The sequence below is a fragment of the Phyllostomus hastatus genome, unplaced genomic scaffold, assembly GCF_019186645.2.
Source record: "Phyllostomus hastatus isolate PE091 unplaced genomic scaffold, TTU_PhHast_1.1 phas_contig_86, whole genome shotgun sequence".
Taxonomy (NCBI): domain Eukaryota; kingdom Metazoa; phylum Chordata; class Mammalia; order Chiroptera; family Phyllostomidae; genus Phyllostomus; species Phyllostomus hastatus.
The window spans coordinates 77,390,304-77,416,975 of record NW_025333977.1 but is presented as its reverse complement, the minus strand read 5'-3'; the positions used below and the strand labels follow the sequence as shown (position 1 = coordinate 77,416,975).

At 38.3% G+C, this 26,672-nt stretch overlaps 1 protein-coding gene and 1 pseudogene across 1 annotated transcript in view; both read left to right on the top strand.

The window, feature by feature from the left end:
- The first annotated feature begins 5,827 nt into the window (after positions 1-5,827).
- MORC1 (MORC family CW-type zinc finger 1) overlaps positions 5,828-26,672 on the top strand; it is a 172,302-nt gene continuing 151,457 nt past the window's right edge. Inside the window, exons 1-3 of the mRNA XM_045851829.1 lie at positions 5,828-5,892; positions 9,342-9,395; positions 13,184-13,218. Of these exons, the coding sequence (XP_045707785.1) occupies positions 5,828-5,892; positions 9,342-9,395; positions 13,184-13,218 (154 nt within the window). The remainder of the gene's footprint in view (positions 5,893-9,341; positions 9,396-13,183; positions 13,219-26,672) is intronic.
- On the top strand, positions 16,388-26,235 carry LOC123826908 (annotated as a pseudogene).

The window sequence follows — 26,672 nt, the reverse complement described above, 5'->3', positions numbered from 1 at the left end:
TCTCCTTCCTTTGTTTCACTGTCCCCAGCTCTAGTACATCATCTGGTGACAACTTCACCAATATATTCCACTATACAAAATTATATTTTATTGAAAAATGACAACCTGTTGTTAGCTAACTCCATTGAAGGCTCTCCAAAACTTGTATGTATGTATGTATGTATGTATGTATTCATTTGACTTTATTGGGGTGACACTGGTTAACAAAATTACACAGGTTTCAGGTACACAATTCCACGACACATCATCTATGCACTGTAACATGTGTTCACCACCCTAAGTCAAGTCTCCTTCTACCACAACTCATCCCCGCTATACTGTCCTCCACCTCCCCTCACTTCCCCTCAGCAATCACCACACTGTTGTCCGTGTCCATGACCATATATTTACATGAAGAGCTTTGACAATTCTCTACTTGCATGTGCTGTTTAATGCTAAACCTTAGCACGACAACAATGAACTCATTGTCTTACATCTTTCAAACTGGTAATTTTTTGTGTGACTTGCCCAATACTGTTAATGGGAAGACAATCTCCACATGACTTCAGGCTGAAAAATGGAGTGACTTTTGCCTATCTTTTCTGCTTCCCTCAGACTCCAGAAGATTTAAATTAAGCCATTCAACTTGCATATTTCACCACTACATTTACTATGATCTGTTGATCCCATTTAGAAATGACTGTTTCCAAGTTTTCCTAATCAAGACCTATCATATTCACCTCTTTTTCTCCACAGGCACCACTCTAGCGCTCATCTCCATTGTCTGCTGTCCACTTTATTGTAAGTCTTCTAGATATGACCTTTGCAGCTAAAGAAGCTATCAGGTCATCTAGTTTATCTTTTTTCCCTTTATTATGAAGATTCTCCCCAGCTGAAGAGTCTATTCTTCCCTTTCTATTGCACTACTCTTCTAACTGGCCTTTCTTCTTCTAGGCTTGAACTCCTTCAGTCCAGTGTTCAAATGTATCCAGAGTCATCCTTATGAAGCAAGCATACATTCATTGAGGTCACTCTGCAGCTTAAGGGTTGACTCTAATTTCCCACTCCCTGCAGGATACATTTCAAATTCGTCAGCATGGCTCAGGGTCCACTGTGATCTGATGCACACTTCCTTTCCAGTCCTCTCTAAACTTGTACTTCCTCCCTTTCTGCCTCACTTTGTACCCAATACTTTACAGATGTGATGAGTTACTTGATGTCCATGCATTCACACTTTTTCCTTTTTCAACCAAGCACTCTACCTAGAATGACAATCCTGACTGTTTACTTAGCCCATGTTTCAAAGCACTGTTCAGGTGCCATTACTTCTTTGAAATCTTTTTTAACCCAAGTCCCTCCTTGGAGTCTGGATGTCTTTCTGAGGAGGGGTAACACCTTACTGCTCTGATTGATGCCTTAAAAGTATATCAACCTGGTAGAAATTGTATGTTGTCTCTCTTTGTCTCTATAAATCTTCTCTTCAATCTCTTTAGAGAAATTGGAAAACGAAACTATACTTAGACACCTTAGCATCCAAAACTGTGGATGTGAAAAAGATTGTTTATTTATTTATTTACTTTTATTTTGCTGTTACCACCAGGACATGAGATGTGAGTGTGTAGAGGCAATGGGTACCTCAGTATTCCTATATACAGGAGTCCTTCTTGTGGGTAAATGGATGCATCAGCAGATTACTGCCCTCTGTTCTGCAACTTCATGGTGTGAGGCTGAATTCAATTGTTCAGTGGTGGACTCCTGATTTCAGCCCTCTATATTTTCCAGGGGGTTGGGAAATATCTATTTCCCTGTATTACTTTCCTTTGTGTCTGGTGTACCTGGAATGACTTCTATTTCTTATGTTGAAACCTCATACAGTTTGTCTCTATAAACTGTAATGTCTTGGAGGCAGAAATAAGATGTTTTATTTTTGGAACTTATCATAGAGCTGGCTTTCACAAAATAAATGACTGCTTCACTGGATGAGCCAATAATGGCTCCAAATTATATATCACACTAAACGCAAACTTCCTCTTGACACTCTAGCTCCTCTTTAATGCTCTCCTTCCTTGTCTGGCCAACCTTGTCTCTTCCTGTGCTTCAGTCTAATGACTCTAGCCAAATATTCTGTACACATATATATCTTGCTCCTTCCCCTCTCTCTTTCTTCCATTGGCTGCTCCAGTCTGCACTGTCTCCTTCCTCCTAACTTACATTTACTATCTCTGGCAACAAAAGACTTATTAATCATAGTTCAAAATAAATAATCTGCTGATGTTCAATGATGGAAAGAAAGTATGTTTCAGCTACTTTCTGGCATTATGGTTTGTCTCTTTCTATTGGTTAGGAATAGTTTTGACTACCCATAAAAGAAACCCTAATTATAGGGTTCATTTTAATTTTTGTTTTACAACTAAAAATGTGGAGGTGAGTGACTGCTGGCTTTGGTTTAGTACTTGAAGAATGCTTGGGACAGCTTCATGTGATTCTCTTGATTTTTCCCTCCTGGATGCAAATGACAACCCTGAATCCAGGTATTATACCTGCATTCAAGACAGAGATAAGAAAGAAGAGAGATAGGGCTAGCCATGCCTGTGTCTTTTATCAGGAGAGCAAAAACCTTCCTAGAAACTACTCAGCACACATCTGCTTCTATCGTATTTATGAGGATGAGCCAGGTGGCCACACCTTGCTACAGCAGATTCCAGAAAAGCAAGTTTTCCTAGATGTTGAAAGTAGAAAGAAGGAAGTTGGGAAAATGGCGAGTGGGTTAGTTAAACTAAAGTGACTATTGTATTATCTAACTCATTTAACCCATCATTATTCCTTGTACAAGTTCTAGGCCTCATATATTCCATGGTTCCTGGAGGTGCTACCACCATGCTGTGTACTGGTGTATAAAGGTTACCAGTTATATGGACAATCGAGAATCAATGTAATGAAATCTCCACCATTGTCTAAAGCGGAGTAGATAGGAAGAGATGAAAACACACTATCCAAGTTCAGTCTTGCACAAAAGCAACAAAATGAACAAAAAAGGCATGAGTTTCTTTGACAAGCATTTCACTATTATCAGGTGAGGGTCACTGTCCTCTTTCAACATCATCACCTTAATAACATTTGCTTTCTGTTTATTATAATATGCCCATGCCAATTCTTTAAAAAATATATTTTTATTTTTAAATTACATTCTTCACTTGATATTATTTTGTATTAATTTCAGAGGTACATCACAATGGTGAGACAATGATACACTTCACAAAGTGCTCCCCCTGATATTTTCAGTACCCACTTGGCACCATACATAGTTATTATGATATTCCCAGGGTCAATTCTTAATTATAGCTTTTTAGGAAACAGCATACCATTTGCATGGTTAGTCAGTACAAGCATATGTTTTTACATGTATAACCTTTGTCTTGAGCTTAAATACGTTTGTGAAGAGGAATAAAATGTTGGTTCATACAACACTGATGAAATAAAATGGGGAACATGTAGTTTGAAAGATTTGAGCCATCCTTTGTGATAAGTACATGAGTGTCACAAAGCTGAAATGTTTAGTCAGAGAGAGTTCTGTCTCTTACCCCAAATACACTACCCTTAAAGACCAGGATTAGCCTTAAGATGAGCAGATGAGGTTCTCATTTTAAATTTCTCCTCTCTACTGTTCCTCTAGTATTTTTATCACGAAATCATGTTAAAATGAATCTTAAAGCAGGATTGATGGAGGTGGCTAAGACAAGGAATCCAAAACAAACTCTGAAGAGGAACCAGATTTCTCTTTATGGCTGGAGGGTGGCTAAGCAGAGTTGAAATGGGGAAGGAGAAAAAGCTTTGATGAACTGTGCACATTGACTCCCAGGCTTCTTTTTAAGTACCATCTGACAGATGCCCACTTGTGCGGGTTGTCCAGGTCAACCTGTGCTGCCTAGGGCTTTGGGGCTGGCCACTGACTGTAGAAGGGCTCTGTGCAGATTATCAGAAGCAGTGCTTCTGCGTTAATCACACCCTGCCTTCTGGTAGAAAGTGGATATTACAGCCTTTACTAATTACAGGCTAGTGGTGCTGGTGCCCTCCCAACAGTAAACTGCTTTGAGACAGCAGCTGGAAATTAGGGTAGTAAAGTAAATTCAGAAGAGGCTCATCAGGCTGTTCTTGCCCATTAAGTGAAAATAAAATATCATATTTGTGAAGTTCTATGGAAGGAAAAAATTGAAAGGATAGCTCAAGTTGCTTAGTAAAGAGAATTTTGCTATCAAAACACCACCACATCAGCCACAGTTAAAACAAAAATGCAATGAGGAAAATAACTTGAAATGTTTATGTTTACTTCAAGTTTTCAAATTAGAGTATCATGTTCTTTTGGGCTGTCAAAATCTCTCTTTCTCCCCTCATTCTTATAAACGCAGTAGCTGATAAACTCTTTTCTTTAGAAGTAGAATGACTATGCCAAAAATAACATTTTTATTTTCTCAGAGCTTCATTGCTTGTATAATTCCTAGAAATCACAAGCACATCTAGTTCAAGTTCTTTATTCCATAGACACTCATATCTGATTTTAGAACTATCATGTAAAATGTCTGTTGAGTACCATTGAACTACCTTAGTTTATAAGTCATTTAACCCTACATTAAATGAGTGTGAACACTTCTTAGAGATCAACCAGGCCAACTAATTTCTCATTTTGACCAGAACTTTTCCATACAGCATCTTTGACAAATCTTTCCTTTCAGCTCGGGTATTGGTGACTTGGTACTCAGTTTTGTGAGTAACACCATTTGAACATCACCCAACCTTCCACTCACCTAGTTCCATTTTTTAGAATATACAAAATGTTTATTACATGAGCTTGGCCTGCACATCAAATAGTTGAATGTCAGATGATGGGTGAAGGAAGTTCACACTGAACCCAAGTCTCCACATTACTGCAAAGTAAAAATTTTGTCCTGACTGCTTTTATTCCTTCCTTCTTTTCTCTCTCCAGCTTATCTCTTTCCTTCCTTCTTTCCTTCAGTTGGAGAAAACATGATGAAATCAAGAGGCACAGGAACACAAAACTCCTCCATCTCTGGTGCTGTGTAACAAACTGCCCAAGTAAAATGGAACTACCCATTTTCCTTCCTTATGCTTCCCGACCTTGCCATACAGATTCTTTTTAATTTTTTAAAAATTTAACAATTACAGTTGACATACAATATTACATTAGTTTCAGGTGTATAACATAGTGATTCAACATTTGTATAATTTACAAAGTGATCACCCCATAAAGTCTACTAGCTATGTGACCCCATAAGTAGGTATTATAATATTATTGACTATATTGTCTATGCTGTATTTTACATCCCTGTGACTAGTTTTGTAACTGCTAATTTGTATTTCTTAATCCCTTCCCCTTTCACCCCTCCCCACCTCCTTTGCCATCTGGAAACCATTAGTTTGTTCTTTGAATCTATGAGTTTATTCCTGCTCCCCAACCCTGATTTGTCACATTCTGTGTGTGTGTGTGTGTGTGTAATCATTTCTGATCAAATTCTAATCTCAACCTTGAGCTCCATTTCCCTGTTGGGGAATGAGAGGGTAACAACACAAATCTCAATTCTGAAAGAGGAGCTTGGCTCAGATGTCTCATTTGCCCAAAAGGTGGATCCAAGACCAGCAACAACTTGGACCTTGCCAGACATCAGCCTACAGCACACAGTGAGCTTCTACTCTGGCCGCCAGGGGTAGCATGAGCTTGCCCAGCAAGTTTCCGGAAGAGGGCGTGGGCGTGGGCGTGGGCGTGGGCGTGGGCGAACAGCTACAGGGCTAGACGTTCCTATCTTTTTGGGCTGTGCTGGTGGCGTTGGAGGACATGGGTGACAAGTATGCTAGTCTGCGGCGGGCCGAGCTGCATCTGGATTTCATCCATGCCAACTCGTGAGTGACTTGGGAGAGGCTGAACAGGGGAGGGTCTCACTGTGAAAAGTTCGGTGTATCTAGAGAGAGAGCTGATTTGAAAAAAAAAAAAAAAAGCGAACTTGGTATCATTGACTTACGGAAATTATGTATTTATTTAAAATTGTTTATGTTTTAGAAAATGATAAAAGTGATAAAGAAACGTATTCAGGGCTAGACTAACCTCCCCCTTTCCCCCCATTAACACTAAGTGGTAGGGATATCTAATATTGAACAAAACTATGTCTTGTAGGCCAGCAGAACCCTCATTCCACCCAAGTTGCCTGTCTCTAGTGATTTCCCTGCCCAATGTACTGACATTTTAGAGATGAGAGTTGCTTCTAGAGGACAATTTGTAGTTATTGATTCCAGCCTCTGTGGCCTTCAGAGGCCTTCCAAAAATGTAACCTTCCTGAGGATAGAATTCTCACATTTTAGTTATTACAGAGGCACTCTCACTTCTGTGTCAGGTCTGGTTACCTTTTGGCTGCTGATGAGGAGTTATTTCAGATACTCAGATCGCTGAGGAAGATGACAGAAGTTTTCTCATCCATCTGTAGTTTCCAACACAGCAGCACATAGAAGCTAGTGCTGGGTAATTCGCAGTGGTATGTTTTTTTTTTGGAGGGGGGGGTATCTTTTAGTAATTTGGATTTACTAAAAGTACTGATACAAGCCAGCGATTTTTAACCTTTCTCATCTCATGGCACACCTAACCTGGTTATTAAAATTCTGCAGTACACCAAAAAATGCATATTTGTTGCCAATCTGACAAAACATCAGTATAATTTTAATTCATTCATGGTGGATGGCTATTGTTGTGTGGGCCATTATCATTTTTTAATTTGACAGTCTGAGGGAAAAGAGGTCAGTGTCCCTGACTAAATAGTCAGGTAGTGTATATTTTAAAAGGTGTTGTGGAACACTGGTTGAAAATTGCTCATATAAGGGATGCAAAAGATTGGAAACTATAGAAAAGTGTAGAGAAAACCAGGAAAGCTGGCCTTGCTGTGTGGGACAGTGCAATTTTTACAGAAAATAGAGTAAAATAGGCAATATTCAGCAGATTTAATTTTTATTTCTCTGTTGTGGAGAATAATTCAAGCTCGAAGGAATGGGACAGATAAGTAAGAGTTAACAGAGGTGAAAGACCAGTGAAGAAATAGCAATTTTGAGTTCAGTTTTAGAAACATTTTAAGCTGAGTGCTGGAAGGACTGTGAACTTTATCTTGGGAAGGAAGGTTGCACAGCCTCAGTTTCGTTGAGTTTCTGCAAGCCTTACTGCCTTGCAGCCTCCTCCTCCCCCAAACCTCTCCATTGTCAGTTGGTTTGATAACTAAATAAGGAAAGCAACAGCAACATGAGAACTGAGAACTGAGCGACTGAGAACTGAAATGGGGCTAGAACAAAATCGGATAGGAATTGGCATCTTTTCACCTTCCCTAGCTAGTAAAAACAGAAGTGCTTTTTATTTTTCCCTTGCTTCACCCCCCACCCATCCCCTCACGAACCAATCCATCATCATCAAGTCCTCCTCATGCTCTAACTAGTTCTCAAATTCATCTGTTCTGCTTCATCTCCACTACCACCAACTGGTCCAGACCATTGCCATCTCTCACCTGGGCTCCTCCCTATAGCCTCTAAACTGGATTCTGTGCTTCCTGTTCTTGCTCCCATATGGTTTGCAAGACCATAGCTGAAGCTGTCAGTGGAAGCTTTTAACAAAAGTAAACCAGATATGTCTCTATTCTTAAAACATGACAGTGGCTTCCAGGAGCGTGGAAACCGAGTGCAGCCCTTAACTGTACCCAGCCATCCTGCATCTCAACGTGATCTCCCATTTCACCATAGCCATGGCAGATTGGCCTCCTTGGCTCTTTTCTGCTCCAAGGTCTTTGCACCTCCTGCTCGAGAGTTTCCACTCTGGCTCTGCAAGGGACTGAGTTGTTCTCATCCTTCAGGACTCTGTTTAATGCTTTCTACCAAGGGGGTCTCTTGCTGACTCATGCCTTCTCCGTACCAGCATCTTTTCCCCATCTGCCTTCCTTCATAGCACCTAATCACATCATCATCATCATCTTAACGAGTTTGCTGACTTGTGTGTTTTCCATATCCCCCACTAGCTTGAGCTCCCAAAGGGGAAAAACCATGTTCCCCCACACTGGCACATGATAGGCAGACAGTAAAATCTCTTGAGTGAAATGGTACAAACTTGTATAGCATTTATTTTTGTCAGAGCGATTGCAGTGACTTTCCTGAAGGATTGTTTGAATTTTTGTCTATCCAATCATGTGTTTTAAATTTATTAGAAACGTTTGTGGTTTAAAAGCTGCTTTTGTAACGTGTATTACCTACACTTCTCTTTTGCTTTATTCGAGATTTTTACATATGAGCTTTCTTTTGAGTGAAGAACACCTTTTTGCAACAATGGTATTCAGTAGATTTTTTAAATTACAAACTTGAAGGCAGACTTGTCAAGAAAGCCCTCATTGGCACATGTTTAAAGTTTAGAATTCCATAAAAATGATTGTATATATTAAAAAAATAAGTTTCAGCCAACCTGTTGTCCTGTGGCCTAAGGTATTAAAATCTCTGAGACATTGCAGATCATCCTTCCGTTTGTACCCACGAGCAGACATTTTTTTTGATAAAGGGTGTCTATTGTTTTGCTCCGTCTTTACTAAATATAAAAAGAAAATTGCATGCTGAATATCCCCTTAATGCTGCGATAAAGTTGCTGATTGAAATATCCACATTAGGAAATGAAAAGCAAGTGTGGGACCCTGAAGACAGCCTGCTTTCACCCACAGACGACTATTCAGCCTTCAAAGTGCGAATGGTGATGGCTATGTAGTACATTCTGTTATCCAGGACCTGGCGTGAGGGGGTGGGATCAGAACGACTGCAGTAATTTGTGAGGCTGTTTAAGGAGCAGGCTTTTCAGAGGTGAAAAGATTCTACAGAACCATATAGATTATGAAGGCACACAGGGTGTCCTGCCAGTACCTGCAGTTGGGAGTCTGAGGGCCTTTTTGTGGGCCAGGGTTTTTTGATCATGATTTTTCAGAAATAATTTGGCCTTAAAATTACACATGTATTTTTAATGAAAAAAATATTTGAAAAAAACTTGAGCAGGTATTTACAAAGCAGTTTCAAATGTCAGCATTTGCTGTAAGTGCAGTGAAGCCCGTGAAGTCTTCATTTCATCAGGCGTAGAAAAGCTGTTTTGGCAACTATGTTCCCAGCCCTGGCTTTGTAATGAAATGCATTTACTTCAGAATCCTGAGGGTGCTGAGAAAGATGTTTGTGGAATAACTCCCGAATTGATTATCTGTCTGGACCTGGAGAACATTTGTCTGCAACTTTCTTGAAACTTACACTGATTCTAGAGTTAGTTTAACTTTGGCTTTCCCTCTATTTTTTTTCATCAGCACCACTCACAGTTTCCTTTTCGGAGCACTGGCAGAGTTGCTGGACAATGCAAGGTAAGGCTTGTCCATGAACAAAGGTGATTGTGGGAACCTCATAACGTAAATAAAAGTTTGTTATATTTAAAGATGAAAAGATAATGTCATCTTTTTCCACCTGCAATATTTTGTGAATTGATTTCCTATAAAAATAATATTTTTATAGGAAAAGGAACCTGTAAAAGGAGGAGTTATTCATATTTATCCAGTTTGTATTTATGATCAAACTTGAAATTCAGGTAAATTGGATGTCTCTTTCTGTGTTAGTAATGATGTAATGGCAGATAGTCATCTGATGTTTTTCAGTTATGTGTCCGCATATGCTGTGTCCCAAGAATTTATATTTGCATTTGGGCATTTATTAAAGTGTGCGTGAAAGCAAATTTCACAGTGAAAGGGAAAATAGCTAACTGATATTGCTCTCCCACTGTGTATCAGACCCTGTTTACAGCACCCTGTGAATGGGTGTTAGCACCTTCGTCCTTACAACAACACTTTGAGGTGGTGGTAATTACCCCGGCTCTACAGATGTGGAAGTTGATGCACAGAAGTGAGATGACTTGATCAGGGCCATGCAATTGCTATTTGGCAGAGCTAGCGTTCAAATTTAGGCTGCCTCACTGCAGAACTTCTCTACCCCATTTCCTGTTTCTGACAAAGGCACTAATGTTTAAAGAAATCCCTTTAATAATTCAAGTCCCACTTAAGTGTATCTGTGGGGGCTTGTGAGTCAGTTTTTCAGCTAACTGAATATGGCACTTGATTTTTTTATATTTGTATTTTCCTATAACAGTAGATTTTACTTACCTCTTCTGCAGAAAGCAATCTACCCAGGAAGTGGTAGGGGGTTGTTAGATTAGGGATCTCAGTACAGAGACCTAAATCCCCTGCCACAGCTTGATAAATGGATTTCAGCTGTTTGCATTCGTCCCCCATTTTTGGCCTAGGAAGGGGGATGACTGAGTGTAAAGGCCTGTTGTGTTCAGGTAACCAGCCATCCAGAGCTTTCTGCACAGCAGTGCCCTGTCCTAAGTAAAAGGTTACTAGCTCATCCTTATATGAAATTCTCCATAGAACTAGTGGAATTATAGTTATCAGAAAGGGAGGGGAGAGGAGAAAAAGAATAAAGTTGATTGGTTAGTGGAGTCCTGAATTCAACTTACAGGGAGCAAACAGGGATGGGGCCAAGACTCATGAACACTCAGTTAGTCTTACTCTACAGGAGTTAAGGGCTGCAGCTATTTCCTCTGGCTCACAGCTCTGAAGTGAGGCCCCTTTTGTATCCATTAGTCCTTTGTCCTACTGAATGTGCATTTGCAGCAACTTGATATCTGTAGCTCTGAAAGAACAAATCTAAACTTCGACATTTGTTACTTTGAAAGAAAACATTTGTCTATTTTGCCAACTGGCTTCTCCTCTGAAATTGTCTCACTCATTCAACAATGGAGAGCAGGTAAAATCAGAATGTAGAACAGAACAATGGGAATGGTTTACATAGCAGAGGGTGATTGAGTGGTTGGCAAAGAAAGATTGACTTCAGACTCACGGAGTAAGAGAAATGTGATCAATAAAGCAATGCTTGTCCTGGTGGAGTGGCTCAGTTGGTTGCAGTGTCACCCAGACATCAAAAGGTTGCGGGCTTGATCCCCAGTTGGGGCATGTATGGGAGGCAACTGACAGATATTTCTCTCTCACATCTATGTTTCTCTCTCTCTCTCTCTCTCTCTCTCAAATCATTAAATACATATGCAGACCTTGACCAGGTCTGGCCTATCTCACATTTGTTTGATTCGTAATGAAAGTTCACACAGTGTTTATAAAGAAAAGGAAGAAAAGAAGGATGGTTTGCGAAGTTTAAGAAATAGGAGGTGCCATATAAAAAATCTGGGTACCCCATATCTGTTTATAGGTAGCAACCTTGAGGCCACATTCCTCAACAGGATCAAGGGGGTAGCAGGTGCTCTCTTGGGACCAGCCTGTGCCTTCAGCTTTGCCATTCCCAATGGCCCTACAGCCAGCCTGAACTCCTCAGCTCCTCTGTCTTCAGTGGACACTTGACACTGCCACCACTGCTTAGATGCTAGTATTTGACATGAAATGGAGCTGTTTTATAGATTTGTTCAAGATGCTTGATAGGTCTTATGAGGAAGGCCTTTATATAGTCCCTGTGTTATTAAAAATTATTTTATATCATTTTATTCAAGGTTTTGATGCTTTCCTGTAGTTGTCAAAATTAGAACTGGAAGATATTAAAGGAATGCTGTAAAAAGAAAAGAAAAATAAGCGGCAGTACAGGAAGGTGTAGTGAGGAGCCTCTGCCAAATCCAGCAGCAGTTCAGAGAGAAATTTACCTGGGCCAAATGACAAAATCTATGATACAAGGTCTTACTATGATGTAAAGGTGAATTACTGTTCTGTGCCTTATACCCATGGAATTTCTGTGTGAGGAAACTGTTTCTCTGAGAACTTTCAGTACAGTGGCATTTATCAAGCACCTCTTGTGTACATGGTACTTTGTAAAATGTATAATTATATAATGGAAATAACGATACCTAAGTTTCATGAGATTGTGGTAAGGATTAGAAGAGAATCCTTCTAACATTCAAAATAAAAATAGTTCAAAAACATTTCATTCACTGCTTGCCTGACACACAGAAATTGCTCAAGAAATGGTAGTGCCAACATCAGAATTTCTATGTAGGAGGAGCTTAGAAGAAGCAATTGGTTAGAGAAAGGAGCTAAGGGGCTAGCTAAATTTGAAACTGGGCATGTATAACAAGTACAGTGCACATACTCAGTTTTATATGGGGTAGTTTGGGGTTGGAATTGTTAGAAATTTGGGGAGAAACTTGGATTTTCTCATAAGACTGACTGGTTGTTTTCTATTATTCTGAGCATCCTTTTATGTCCTCTTCCACATCTAAGACATTATTGTTCATTGTTTTTCTCTTTTTTCTCATACCTTTGATATGGAAGGCAGGATCTTTTGGCTCTTTCTCCTTTCCTTTGTAAATTTTTACTTTAAAAATGCACAAATAATATCTGTGAATTATAGAAAAGTAAGAACAAAAGAAAAGAGAAACTCACCCAGTAATCTTGGGGTTCAGCCTCCTTCCTTGTAGCAGGCCAGATAGGAAGTATTTTCACCTTTGTGGGCCATGTGTTCTCTGCTGAAACTACTTAACTCTGCCATTGTCGTGTGAAGGCAGCCACAGACAATATGTCAATAAAGGGAGTGACTGTGTTCCAGTTACATACAAAAACAGTTGGTGGGCCACATTTGGCCCATTGGCTGTATAGTTTTCCTAATCTCTGATTTACAGAAAGCCACTGTTAACATTTTCATTTCTTTCATTACAGATATGCACATGTATACTATATATGTTTTTAAACATGTGTTTATACAGTACATTATTGCTTAGTAATTTGCTTTTTCTTTTTAATTTTTTAAAAGTTAAAATATGAAAATTGTTCTCTGAGTTCTTGATTTTTCTCTGATCAGTTTTTTAAAATTTCTTATCTATTTTGTTAAGCTTTTCATGAAACTACCATTAATCCCATCTATTTTTTAACCTTCTGAGTTTCAGGCTTTGTAACATTCTCAAATTATGAATGATCATAGCTCTTAATATATAAATGCAGAGTGAAACTTTTTAGTAATTAGATTGTTCCCAAAGCAATTTAAGTGGATTTCTTTATTGTTTGTCGCATGATAATAGGTTATACTTCACATAAACAATTCAAATTAATGTAATTTTGAAAAGCAGTTTCACATTGAAACAATGATATTTTTATATTGTTTCCAGAGATGCAGGGGCTGCAAGACTTGATGTGTTTTCAGGTGAGCAAATTTGCTTTCTTTTTCATCTTTCTTTCTTCTCATGGGAAAGCCTGAACTTATTTTGCTTTTATTTTATTTCGTGAAATCCATCTTTAATGTAGTCTAAGTGCTTGGTGACCACAGTGACCCTGTGGGTTGCCAGGTTGAGAAAAATACACTGCCAGAGTGACATTGTTCACCTGTTAGAGGGCCCATTTACAAAATTAGCTCTTTCAGGGTTTTGTGAAAGCATTGGTGATTTGAAACAGTCTGTCTGCTATGAGAAAACAGTTTTATTTTAAAAAGCATGTTAACCTAACAAGTATTTGTAATCAAATAGACGTCATTCTCAGCTTGTCACAGTTTTAAAATGCACAAATGAATGTACAGTGTGAATGTTTGAGTGTTGTAAAATTCACACCAAAAATGTTTTCTTCACTGACTTCATTTTTAGCCACCAAGTATTTATTGCACTTATTAGTTCATGCCATTACAATATGATGCAAATGAAGTTAGAGTAGGCCACCCAGTCCTATAGTTAGCATTACCTAGGGAAACACACTTGTTGTTAAAACTGATCCTCATCCCCAATTCTGTCAGATCGCCTGAAAATATTGGCTATTGGTCACAAGCAAGAGAATACGGTCTGTGATGTAAATCCATACCTCTATCTAAAAAGCAACTCAGTTCAATTCAATTTTCTAAGTATTTGAGATCCTATGCATTTGGGTGCTTTGGGTTCATAAGGGAGAGAGGTCTGATGAAACATTATAAGTGACAGTATTCTTTCCTTTCTACTCTCCAAGTTCTGAAAAGGGAGAAATGCAAGAGAATTTCTTTATTACTGATAAGTGCCAGGTTGGAGTATGGAGTTTAGTGTGAGAGAGCTAGCAGACTTGATTGAACCCCACCAGTGGAGTCAGGCTTCCCCTCAGAGCTGGTGTGCCAGGAGGAGAGGGAGAAGACCTCATGCACTCTATGGGCAGCTCACTCCTGAGAAGGAACATGAGACATCTGAACGGAGCCTCCCCAAATTACCAGTCAAATGAGGAGCTCACTACTGCAGGGGAAAAGTGAATCAAGGGGCTGAAAAGGACCTCTTTAGTAATACTCATTGAACTCCACTCCACACAGAAGGAAACAGCAGTAGTGGAGAAATCATCTTCCCTTATCTATCCAGTTGCATAGAGTAAAACAGAATAAGTGGTTCTTGCCCAGGCAGGACTTGGAGTACGGTGGGAACAAAGAGAAAGAATGCCTCATGTTAAAGAGCCAGGACTGGAAATATGGATGTGATTTGTGTCAAGTAGTATAGGGAGAAAAGAATATTTCTATCTGAGGCATTACTGTGAGAAGAATAGAGTTAGACTAGTCGAGAGGTTCATTCATTTATTCAGTAACAGTTATTAAGGGCCTATCATGAATGAGCCAAGTAATTATTCTAGGTGTTAGGGATAGAGTGTTGAGCCAGATGTTTGATTAAGCCAGTGTCCTCATGGAGCATGCGTTCTAAGGGAGAGAGACAGTGAAGAAATGAACAAATACATAAAGCACCAGACAGTGGTAAGTGCTGAAAGGAAAAAAAAATACAAAGCGGGATGAAAGAACAGAGAATGATGGCCAAGATGTACTGTTTTCATGGGGTGATAAGGGAAATCAGCTCAATAGATGACTTACCAGCAAAACCCTGAATGATGTGAAAGATCGAGTCATGTAGACACTTTGGGATAAAGCATTCAGGGAACAATAACTAGGTAGGTTGACTAGAGGTAAGTGTTAGCTCCAGATGGATGAGCACTTTGAATACCACACTAAGGGTTTATTTTTTTCTTTCAGCAAACAGTGGACCACTGAATAACTTTGAGCAATGTCATTTGACAAATTAGAAATGTTCTTTTGTCCTTTCTTAAAGATACTCCAGCAACAGCTTATAGGACAGCCTGTAGAGGTGTGAAAGAATAGATAGCTGGGAGGTGGGGCCATGGAAATGACCTAAGTAAGGTTTCAGGAGGATTTGAACTAGGGCAGTGGTCCTATAACAGTGGAGAAGGAAATGAGAATTAAACTGTGCTTCCTTCAGAGCACGTTACTGAGGAATTATCTGGAATCACAAAGTACAACAAATGTAATCAGAATTCACACATTATCTTTTTTGTGTGTTTGTGACAGGACACCAAGAAGGGCATGACAGTATTTATCTCACTTTCTCTAGCACTTGTTATGGTCATAACAGATGAAAAAGAATCTTTGCAATTTGCATTCAGAGTGGCACTTTTTTCTATAGGTTACATGCGTTTTGTGAGAAACTGAACTTGTGGTTTTTAGTTTTAAACTTTGTATTTATATTATAAAGTTTTTTTTAATTGAAGCAAACCATAACATGGCCATAAACCTAGCAAATTAATTTTTCCAGACAAACAAACAAACAAACAAACAAACCAGAGCTAACGGTTATGCACCAATGGATAGAATTGGTGTGGAGTTGCATAATTAATCTAGGTATTAGGCTAATTTTCAAATTATTTACTGAGTCCTCTGATTTACTCTCCAGTCTAAGATTTTATTCAAGTAACTTCAGGGCTATACAATTCAAACTTAGTATACATTTAGCCATGGGTGTTTTATCTTTGTGTGTGTATTAGTTCTAGTAAACATGGTTATGCATTCGGTACATTTTTTTAGTGCTTATCAAGTGGCCGGCTGAGTGCTGAGTACTCATTGTGCTTACTTTTAAGGAATTGGCATCCTAGCATAGGGGTGCATGGAAAATATGGTATGTATCTACATTTTTATGAGTACAGGATCCATAGCTTTTATCATATCTCTGAGACAGCTTTATTATAGAGAGTGTAAGAACTACTAGTCTAAAAGAGAAATAGATATGTGAATAGGTATTTAAATATACTGTGAAAGATAAGGAAGACAAATTATAAAGAAAACACTCATTATAGGCACCTGGTGACGTGGAAGGATTAGGAAAGCTCCCTAGAAGAAATCTTAAATGAACTAAAGACCTAAATAGGCCTTGGACTGGTGAGTCAAGGATGGGAAGGGCAGAGGCTTCAATCTGGAGAGACTCTAGAACACTGACATACTTGTAAAATGTTTGAGATGTTCAAGATTTAGTTTAAGGGTATTATTTGTGTGGAAGTAGAAGATTGCAGTATGGATGGGGAGGGGATGACTAGAGATGAGCTTGGAGAGTATATTAGCCAGAGATCTTCAGAGAAACAGAGCTAGTAGGAGATAGAAACTCCTTCCTCTCTAAATATAATATGTATATATAATACACTTGTATATATATGTATATTATATATACATATGTATTATAGATGATATAGTTTACATCATATATTTATAGAATTATTATATATACATATATGTATTATATATACATATACATATATTATATATACATGTATATAGGATATATATCATATATATATATATATATATATATATATATATATATATATATATATATATTTGGCTTAGATAATTGTGGGGCCAGCAAGTCTGAAATCTGTAGGGCAGTTGGCAGGCTGGATATGCAGATATTGCTGTCTGGGGTTCTGAATCTTCAGGGAAGACTAGCAACCTGAAACTCACGTAGAGTTTCTGTGTCAGATTTTTGAGACATAAAATTGCTGTCCTTTGCAAAATCTTAGTCTTTGCTTTTAAGACCTTCAGTTGATTGGATGATGCCCACCCACATTGTCAAGCGCAATCTGCTTTAGTTATAGTAAACTGATGGTAAATGTTAATTATATCCACAAATACTTGCATAGCAACATCTAGTCTAGTGTTTGACCAAATAACTGGGCACCAAGCTTAGCCAGGTTGACTCATAAAATTAACCATCCTAGAGAGGTAGGCCAGGTCGTAAAAAGTAAGTGAGATTTGTTAACCGGTTTGGATTTTATACTATGGGCAGTGGGGAGCAGGACAGTAGTGCAATACACAGCTGGCTGTGGGCTGTGTGCATGCTCTGATTTTATGGGGAGCTAAGAGTTAGGGAGATGTTGCTGTAATCCAGAGAGGAGATGATGGTTTCTTGAACTAAAACAATGTAGTGGGGATGGAGAAAGTGGTCAAATCTGAGAGACATTAGGGAGGTGGCATTGAGAGAACTTGTCTGTAAATGGGGTGAGGAGATGGTGAACTTGCTCATCCAGAGGTTTTGACTCCGGCAGCTGAAGCGTAATGTCAGGGTGGTGCCATACATGGAACTCAAAGCACTAGGAGGAGGAGTAAATCAGATGACATGGTGTGGTTTGTTTTGGACATGCATATTAAGAGGTAATGAAAATCTATCTGAAATACATAGTTATAAGGACAATTGAAATAAGGCCAAGCCTTAGGGTGGACAATAGGGTAATATTAAAACTTAAGACTGTGGTCATCTGAATACCTCATTGGGATTTATAGAAAAAGTAAGTACTGTATGTGCATCTTGGGAATTCTGGGTCTTTACCACTTATATGCTGAAAAAATGCCCTTTGTGCAGCCTTCTTTCATGAGAACTGTTTATCAAGAGCTGCAAAATCAATTCTTACAACTGTACAGAGCTGCCTGATGCTCGAATCAGGTGGCTGCCAGTTCTTATAAACATTAGGATAATTGGAAATGGGGCTTTTATTCTTGAACTCTATCCAAGATCAATTCATTGAGAATATTTCCAGATGATTCCAATGTGCAGTCAAGATCAAGAATTACTGCATTTTGCAAAGAACTCAACAAGAGTTGAACTCCCCTAGTTGAATGGCAGAGAAATGCCAGTGTTAGTAAGAGGGAGTGCTGAACAGAGCAAATGTTTAAAGGGCATTGGAGGGGAGAAAGATTCTGACATAGAAGTTGAGGTAAGCCAACCAGAGGACCACGCAGAGAGAAAAACCTGGGAAACTGAGATGGTAGGGAAGACCCAAAGGGTTTGAAGACAGGAAGTGAGTTAGAGAATGTAGGGGGTATAAATGGGCATTTGACCACAAAATTATGAAGCCAGAAATCTTAGGTATGTTTATTATATATTTACTCGTGGATTATCTGGAATATTATTGAATTTTTAACATGTCACAAAGTGGGAACCATTGCACACACAGATGACTTAACAAACGTGCTAGAAATGAATTGTACAGAAACCAAATGAGCAAATCAGTGGCTGCCTGGGGGTGAGTGAGAGTGATGGGACACAGAGGGGCAGACGGGGGATATTAAAAGGGATACGAGGAAATATCTGGGGGGGTGTGTGTGTTCATTACTTTGATTGTGGTGATACTTTAACGGGTATTTTATGTGTAAGCTATTTCTCAATAAAGCTGTTACAAAAAAAAAAAAAAGATGTGCTAGAACTCATACCCAGATGTTGAAATCACTCTCAGGAACAGATTACACACTGCATTAAAATTAGTCTTATTGCTGTTAGTTACATCTTTAAATTTTTTAAATTTCATTTGCCCATCACCATTTATTCCTGTTATCCTCACAATCAGCACATTATTGTCATCTCCATGAATTCTTTTTTCCATTTTGCTCCATCCCTCCACCCCAAACCTTCTCTTCCCCACTCCATAGCTGTCAGCCTGCTCTCTATGAGTCTGTCTCTATTTTGCTTGCTGGTTTATATTGTTCATTAGTTTCCATATATGAGTGAAATCATATGGTATTTGTCTTTCTCTGACTGGCTTATTTCACTTAGCATAATACTCTCCAGGACCATTTATGCTGTCACAAAGGGTAAAATTTCCTTCCTTTTTATGACTGAGTAGTATCCCATTGTGTAAATATCCCATAGTTATTCTATCCGCTCAGCCTGCTGATGGACACTTGGGCTGCTTTAATATCTTGGCAATTGTACATAGGGGTGCTTACATTCTTTCAAATTCATGTTTTGGGTTGCTTTGGATATATTCTCACAATTGGGATTGCTGGGTCAAACGATACATTTATATTTTTTTGAGTTAACTCCGTACTGCTTTCCACAGTGGCTGCACCAATCTGCATTCCCACCAACAGCACAAAAGGATTCCTCTTACTCCACATCCTTGCCAGCGCTTGTTGTTTGTAGCTTAATTGATGATAGCCACTCTCACCTGTGTGAGGTGATATCTCATTGTGGTTTTAACTTGCTTTTCTCTGATGATTAATGATGTTGAGCATCTTTTCATATGTGTATTGGCCAACTGTATGTCTTTTTTGGAGAAGCATCTGTTCAGGTCCTTTGCCCATTTTTTAATTGGGTTGTTTTTTTTTTGGTGTTGAATTTTGTAAATTCTTTATAAATTTTGGATATTAACTACTTATCAGATGTATCAGAGAATATGTTTTCCAATTCAGTGGGTTGTCTTTCATTTTTTTCATTTGCTGTGCAATATTTTTTTCCTTTGCTGTGCAAAACCTTTTTAGTTTGATGTACTCACATTTCTTTATTTTTACATTCCCTTGCCTGAGAAGATATATTTGTTTTTTTCTTCTAGGATTTTTATGGCTTGGGGTCTAATATTTGTCTTTAATCCATTTTGAATTTATTCTTGTTTGTAGCATAAAAAGTTGGTCTAGTTTCATTTTTCTACATGTATCTGTCCAATTTTCTCAGTGCCATTTATTGAATAAACTATCTTTAGCCCATTGAATGTGTTTGCTTCCTCTGTCAAAAATTAATGGATATAAAGAAATGGGTTTATTTCTGGGCTCTCTGTTCCATTGAGCTATATGTTTTTATACCTGTACCAAGATCTTTTGATTACTATGGCCTTATAGTATAGTTTGGTATTAGGTAGTGTGATTCCTCCAACTTTGTTCTTCTCTCTCAAGATCACTGTTGCTATTTGGGGTCTTTTGTGGTTCCATATAAATTTTTGAAATATTTGTTTTAGTTCTATAAAATACATCATTGAAATCTTGATAATAATTGCATTGAATTTATAGATTGCTTTGGGTAGCATGGACAACTTAATGATGTTCATTCTTCCTATTCATGAACATGATATTATTTCCACTTATTTGTATCTTCAATGTCTTATAATTTTCCAAGGACAGGTCCTTTACTTCCTCGGTTAGATTTATTCCTAGGTATTTTATTCTTTTTGAAGCAATTGTGAATGAGATTGTTTTCTTAGTGTTCCTATCTGGTAGTTCATTATTGGGACATATAAATTCAACTGATTTCTGGATATTAATTTAGTATCCTGTTATTTTACTGAATTCATTTATCACTCCTAGTAGTTTCTTGGTGGAATCTTTAGGGTTCTACATATACAGTATCGTGTTGTCTGTAATAATCACAGTTTTACTTTTTCCTTTCCAGTTTGGATGCCTTTTATTTCTTCTTTTTGTCTGATTGCTATGGCTAGGACTTCCACTACTATGTGGAATAAAAGAGGTGAAAGCAGACATCCTCTATCTTGTCCCAATGTTAAGGGGCACACTTTTAGTTTTTGCCTGTTCAGTATAATGTTGGCAGTGGGTTTGTCATATATGGCTTTTATTATGTTTAGGTGTGTTCCCTCTATTCCTACATTGCTGAGAGTGTTCATCATAAATGGGTGCTGGATTTTATCAAATGCTCCTTCTACATCTATTGATATGATCATGTGGTTTTTTCCTTCATTTTGTTTATGTGGTGAATCACATTTTTGATTTGCAAATGTTGTACCAACCCTATATTCCCAGAATAAATACCACTTATTTACACATATGGTATATGATCTTTTTGATACATTGCTGGATTCAGTTTGCTAATATTTTGTTGAGGAATTTAGCATCTATGTTCATCAGAGATATTGGCCTATAATTTTCTTTTTTTGTAGTGTCATTACTGTTTTGAATTAGGATAATGCTGGCCTCAGAGCATGAGCTTGGGAGCCTTCCCTTCTCGTGAATTTTTTGAAGTAATTTGAAAAGGTGAGGTGTTAGTTCTCAGAATGTTTGGTAAAATTCACATGTGAAGCCATCTGGTGGAGGGTGTTTGTTTGTTGGCAGTTTTTTGATTATTGCTTTAATCTCACTAGGTGTAATCTGTCTATACAGACTCTCTGATTTTTCCTGATTTGGTTTTGGAAGATTGTGTGTTTCTAGGAATTTATCCATTTCATCCTGGTTGTCCAGTTAGTTGGCATATAGTTGTTTATAATATTTTTACAGTCCTTTGTATCTTTTTGGTGTCAGTTGTTATTTCTTCTCTTTCATTTCTGATTTTTATATATTTGGGTCTTTTTTTCTGGATGAGTCTGGTTAAAGGTTTGGCAGTCTTATTTATCTTTTCAAAGAAGCAAATTTTGGATTCATTGATCTTTTGTATCATTTTTTAGACTATTTCATTTATTTCTGCTCTGATCTTTATTATTTCCTCTTTTTTTACGTACTTAGGGCTTTGCTTGTTGTTTTTTTCCAAGTTTCTTTAAGTGTAATGTTAGATTGTTTATTTGAGCTTTTTCTTATTTGTTTGTTTGTTGTTGTTTTTTTGAGATAGGCCTGTAATGCTATTAATTTCCCTCTTAGGATTCCTTTCCAATTTCCCACACATTTTGGATTGCTTTGTCCTCATTTTCATTTGTTTCAAGGTATCTTTTGATTTCTTCCTTGATGTCATTGTTGGACCCATTCATAATTTAATAATATGTTACTTAGCTTTCATGTCTTTGCATGTTTTTCAGTGTCCTTGTGATTGATTTCTAGTTTCATAGCATTGTGGTAAGAGAAGATGCTTGAATATTATCTCAGTCTTCTTAAATTCACTGAGACTTGTTTTTTTTCTTAACGTGTGATCTATACTAGAATATGTTCCATGTGCACCTGAGAAGTATGTATATTCTGTTGCCTTGGGGTGAAATGCTCTGAAGACAACAATTAAATCCATTTGATCTAGTATGCAGTTTATGGCTGCTGTCTCCTTGTTGATTTTCAGTGGGGTGTGAAAATCTCTGACGATAACTGTATTTCTGTTGATGTCTCCCTTATATCCATCAAGATATGCTTCACATATTTAGGTGCTCCTAGATGTTTACTAGGGTTATATCCTCTTGTTGGATTGCTCCTGTTATCATTATGTAGTCTACTTCTTTGTCTTTGTGTTGGTTTTAAAAGTCTATTTTGTTGGAAATAAATGTTGCTACACCAACTCTTTTTCTTTCCAATTGCATAAACTATCTTTCCCCAACCCTTTACTTTTAGTCTGTGTGTATCTTTTGATCTGAGGTGGGTTTCTTGGAGGCAGCATATTTATGGGTCTTATTTTCTTATCCATTGAGCTACCCTCTGTTTTTTGATTAGAGCATTTAAGCCACTTACATTTAAGGTGATTATTGATAGAACATGTGTAGTGCCATTTTATTATTAGACTATTTTACTTGTGTTTTTTTCTTTCTCTTTTTCTTAAAGCAAGCCCTTTGACATGTGTTGCAGTACTGGTTTGGTGTTAAAAAATTTCTTTAGCTTTTTCTTGTCTAAAAAGCTCCTTATTTCTTCTTCAATTTTAAATGATATCCTTGCTGGGTAAAGTAACCTTGGTTGTTGATCCTTGCTTTTCATCACCTTGAATATTTTACACCACTCCTTTCTGGCCTGAGATGTTTCTTTATTTTTATTTTTAATTATTTTATTGTTGTTCAAGTATAGTTGTCTGTATTTACCCCTCACTACTTGCCCCCATCCCAGCCGTCCCCACCTCCCTTTCCTGATTCCATCCACCCTTGGTTTTGTCCATGTGTCCTTTATAGTTGTTCCTGAAAATGCTTCCTCCTTTTCCCCCGTTATCCTCTCCCACCTCCCCTCTGGTTACTACCAAACTGTTTTTAATTTCAATGTCTCTGGTTATATTTTGCTTGCTTTTTTGTTTTGTTGATTAGGTTCTACTTAAAGGTGAGGTCATATGGTATTTGTCTTTCACTGCTTGGCTTATTTCACTTAGGATAATGCTCTCCAGTTCCATACATGCTATTATGAAGGGTAGGAGCTCCTTCTTTCTTTCTGCTGCATAATATTCCATTGTGTAACTGTACCATTCTTTTTTGATCCATTCATTTGCTGATGGGCACTTAGGTTGCTTCCAGCACTTGCCTGTTGTATATTGTGCTGCTGTGAACATTGAAGTGCATAGGTTTTTTTGGATTGGTGTTTTAGGGTTCTTGGCATTATTATGAAAAGATGCTCAGCATCACTAGCCATTAGAGTGATGCAACTTAAAGCCACAATGATATACTACTTCACACTAGTGAGAATGACCATCATAAACAATCAACAAATAAGTGTTGGGGAGGATGTGGAGAAAAGGGAACCCTAGTGCTCTGTTGGTGGGAATGCAGACTGGTGCAGCCACTGTGAAATGTTTCTGCTGAGTAATCAGATGCCAGTTTAATTGGTGCTCCCTTGTAGGTAACTATCTGCTGTCCTCTTGCAGTTTTTAAGATCCTCTTCTTGTCTCTTACCTTTGCCATTTTAATTATGATGTGTCTGTGTGTAGCCCCCTTTGGGTCAATTTTGGGAACTCTGTGTTTCCTGGACATGTGTTGTTTTTTTTTTTTCATTCACCACATTAGGGAAGTTTTCAGTCATTATTTCTTCAAATAGGTTCTTGATCCCTTGCTTGCTCTCTTTTACTTCTGGTATTCCCATGATGTGGATGTTGTTATGCTTCATGTTCTCATTTTTTTAGTGTTTTTTCTTTATTTTGCTGCTCTGCTTGTGTATCTTTTTTTACCTTGTCTTTCAATTTCCTCATTTGAACCTCTGCTTCATCTAACCTACAGGTTATTCCTTCTTGTGTATTTTTTATTTCTTATATTGCATTATTTTTTATCTGATTTGTCCTTTTTTATGGTTTGTATGCCTTTTAAAATGCTGTTGAGCATCCTTATAATCATTACTCTAAACTCTTTATCTGATAAATTGATTGTATGTATTTCATTTAGTTTTTCTAAACTAAATGAGAATTCTCTTGTTCTTTCACTTGGGGCCTGTTTCTTTGTATTCACATTTTGGCTGCTTCTTTATATTTGTGTCTATGTATCTGGTAGATCTGCCCAGACTCTGGGGTAGTGTGTGTCAGATGCTGCCTGTGACTTACCCTGGGCAACTTGTTGGAGCTATCAGCAGTCCACAGCTTGTAGCTTCTACTGCTGGGTCTGGGTGTGTGCACAAAGAACCAAACTGTGCACAATGGGCCTGCTTTTACCAGCACCAGCTAATGTCTCAGAGCTCCTAGAGATTCACCTTTGCTATTATACTTAATCACTGTGATTGCCTCCAGCTGCCCTCAGCATCCTGGCTTAAGCTCCATAGGGTGGGGAAAGAGGGATTCCTGTGAGTGGGGCTATGCTTCCCCTCAGGCTGATGGCGCATAGAAGGCAGTACTGTTCCTGAGAGAGATGGTTTCTGCACTATGGAGAACGACTTAGCACTAGGGATCCCAGTGGCTGATCTGTCAGTTCTCTCTCCAGAGCCAACCTCAGACTCTCCTCATGAATCTCTAGTCCACTCTGCTCTCTCTCTCCTGGAGTCCATGCAAGTGTATGCAAATGAAATTTTGTGCATTGGCCCTCTTAAGAGTCTCTCTTCACCTTTAGCCAGTACTCCCTGACAGACAGAAACCCTATGGCTTTTCATAGCTGGTTGTTATTTGGGTTCCTTTCTTAGTTCTGGTGCTCTAGGCTAGGGTGCCCAACTTGGGGTTTAGACTCCACACTTCTCAGGGGGAACCCCACAGCAGGTGAAATATCACTCTGGACCTTCAGCTGCTGCCTGTGGGAGCCCAGCCAGCCTTCTCCCACCTCCACACTTTCTACCAGTCTTGTTGTAGTGAGGTGGTTTCCTCTGTCTGTCCTTGGTTATAAGGCTTTTCTCAGCTAGTGTGTTCAGTTTGTAATTCAGGATGATTTTTCTTTAATTTAGTTGTAATTCCAGTTTGGTCCTGGGAGAAGGTTAGTGTAGCTTCCATATACCCTGCTTCCATTTTGTTCTCCTTTAAATTTGTGTAAAGAAGCAAGTAATATGTAACTCAGTGCTATTTCTTAATCATCAAAATTGATTCCCAATGACTTAGCTGTTTTCAAAAATCACCTGAATCTTCAGGAGGCAAATATTTGCTGCCACTAAGAAGCTCAAGAAATTGAACTTGAATGTGGACTAATCCAACTTGAATGTAGGAAGTTGAAACCAATTTGCCAGAAGTTGTTTTTTAGTATCTTCATGCCACAGCTTATCAAAATACTATACTTAAATGGACAATTTTTGGATCATCTTAAAATATAAAATTTGTAAGTTGTAAGGCCTTAGTGGATTATATAACCACATATTATAAGGGGCCAAAGATAGTACTTGCTGCTGCTGTAGGAATTTCCTATGATGAACTGCTCAAGTTATCAACGTTTCATTTTGGAGACTGTTGGTTCACATACAAAGCAGAAGTACCAGCTCTGGCTCACTGCAAATTGCCAGGAAGTGAGATTCGAGTGGGAGGTGACAAGATTCCTTTGGCACACTTTGCAATAGCTGTTGGTTGGGCACATACAGATACAATATGTCCCATGTTTGCAAATACACTGATTGGCAGCTGTAATCACTCTTTAGAAGGAAGAATGAATTTATCTAGCAATCAGGCCCAGCTTACCTGTCATGGCAACCTCTTCCATAGCTTCCAGTTTTTCAACACTTCTTACACAGCTGCAGGATTATGGGGAATGTATATGGTTTGTAAACCAGCCACCATTGCAGACATGCTACATGCCGTTCAAAAAGAATGGGTGTGACTCTGTACCATTGTCACTGAAAGTGAAGTTGCATGAGCCAAAAACCTGAAAACATATTGTTGCAACTGAATGTTCCACTCCAATTTGTGAAGATACTGGTAAGCAAGGGTTATACTGTGGTAGAAGAAATCCCATTGCTGTGCTTGAAGCAAGAATTAATGCTGTGAATGAGAAAATCTGAGAAGTGTATACCAAATATATTTATGATAAGAGTCCAGCTATTGCTGCTGGTGGTCCCACTGAACAACTTTCAGATTTTAACTTGATTCACAGAAATATGTGCTGTCTTCATGATTAAAATTCTCCTAATCAAAATATTTTGAACATATGTATTTATAAAGCTAACAGGGGTTGGCAAGTTTTAAGCTGTTAATCTCTAGAGAAAAAAATTAAAATGAATATACATACTTGGAAATTTGAATGAAATACTGTGTCAAACCTTCAAAGGATAAGACTACCACAGTGAATGGTAGATCTCTGAGAAATTATGCTGGAACTGCATAATTTCAAATCATCACCATAATTTTTTTTATTGTTCAAGTACAGTTGTCTCCATTTCCCCCCTCCCCCCACCCATCACATACCCACCTCCCACCCTCAATCCTATCCCCCTTTGGCTTTGTCCATGTGTCCTTTATACATACTCCTGAAAACCCTTCCCCCTTTACCCTCCACTATCCCCTCCCCCTCCCCTCTGGTTAATGTCAGTTCTTTATTTTAAGAATGAAAATTTGT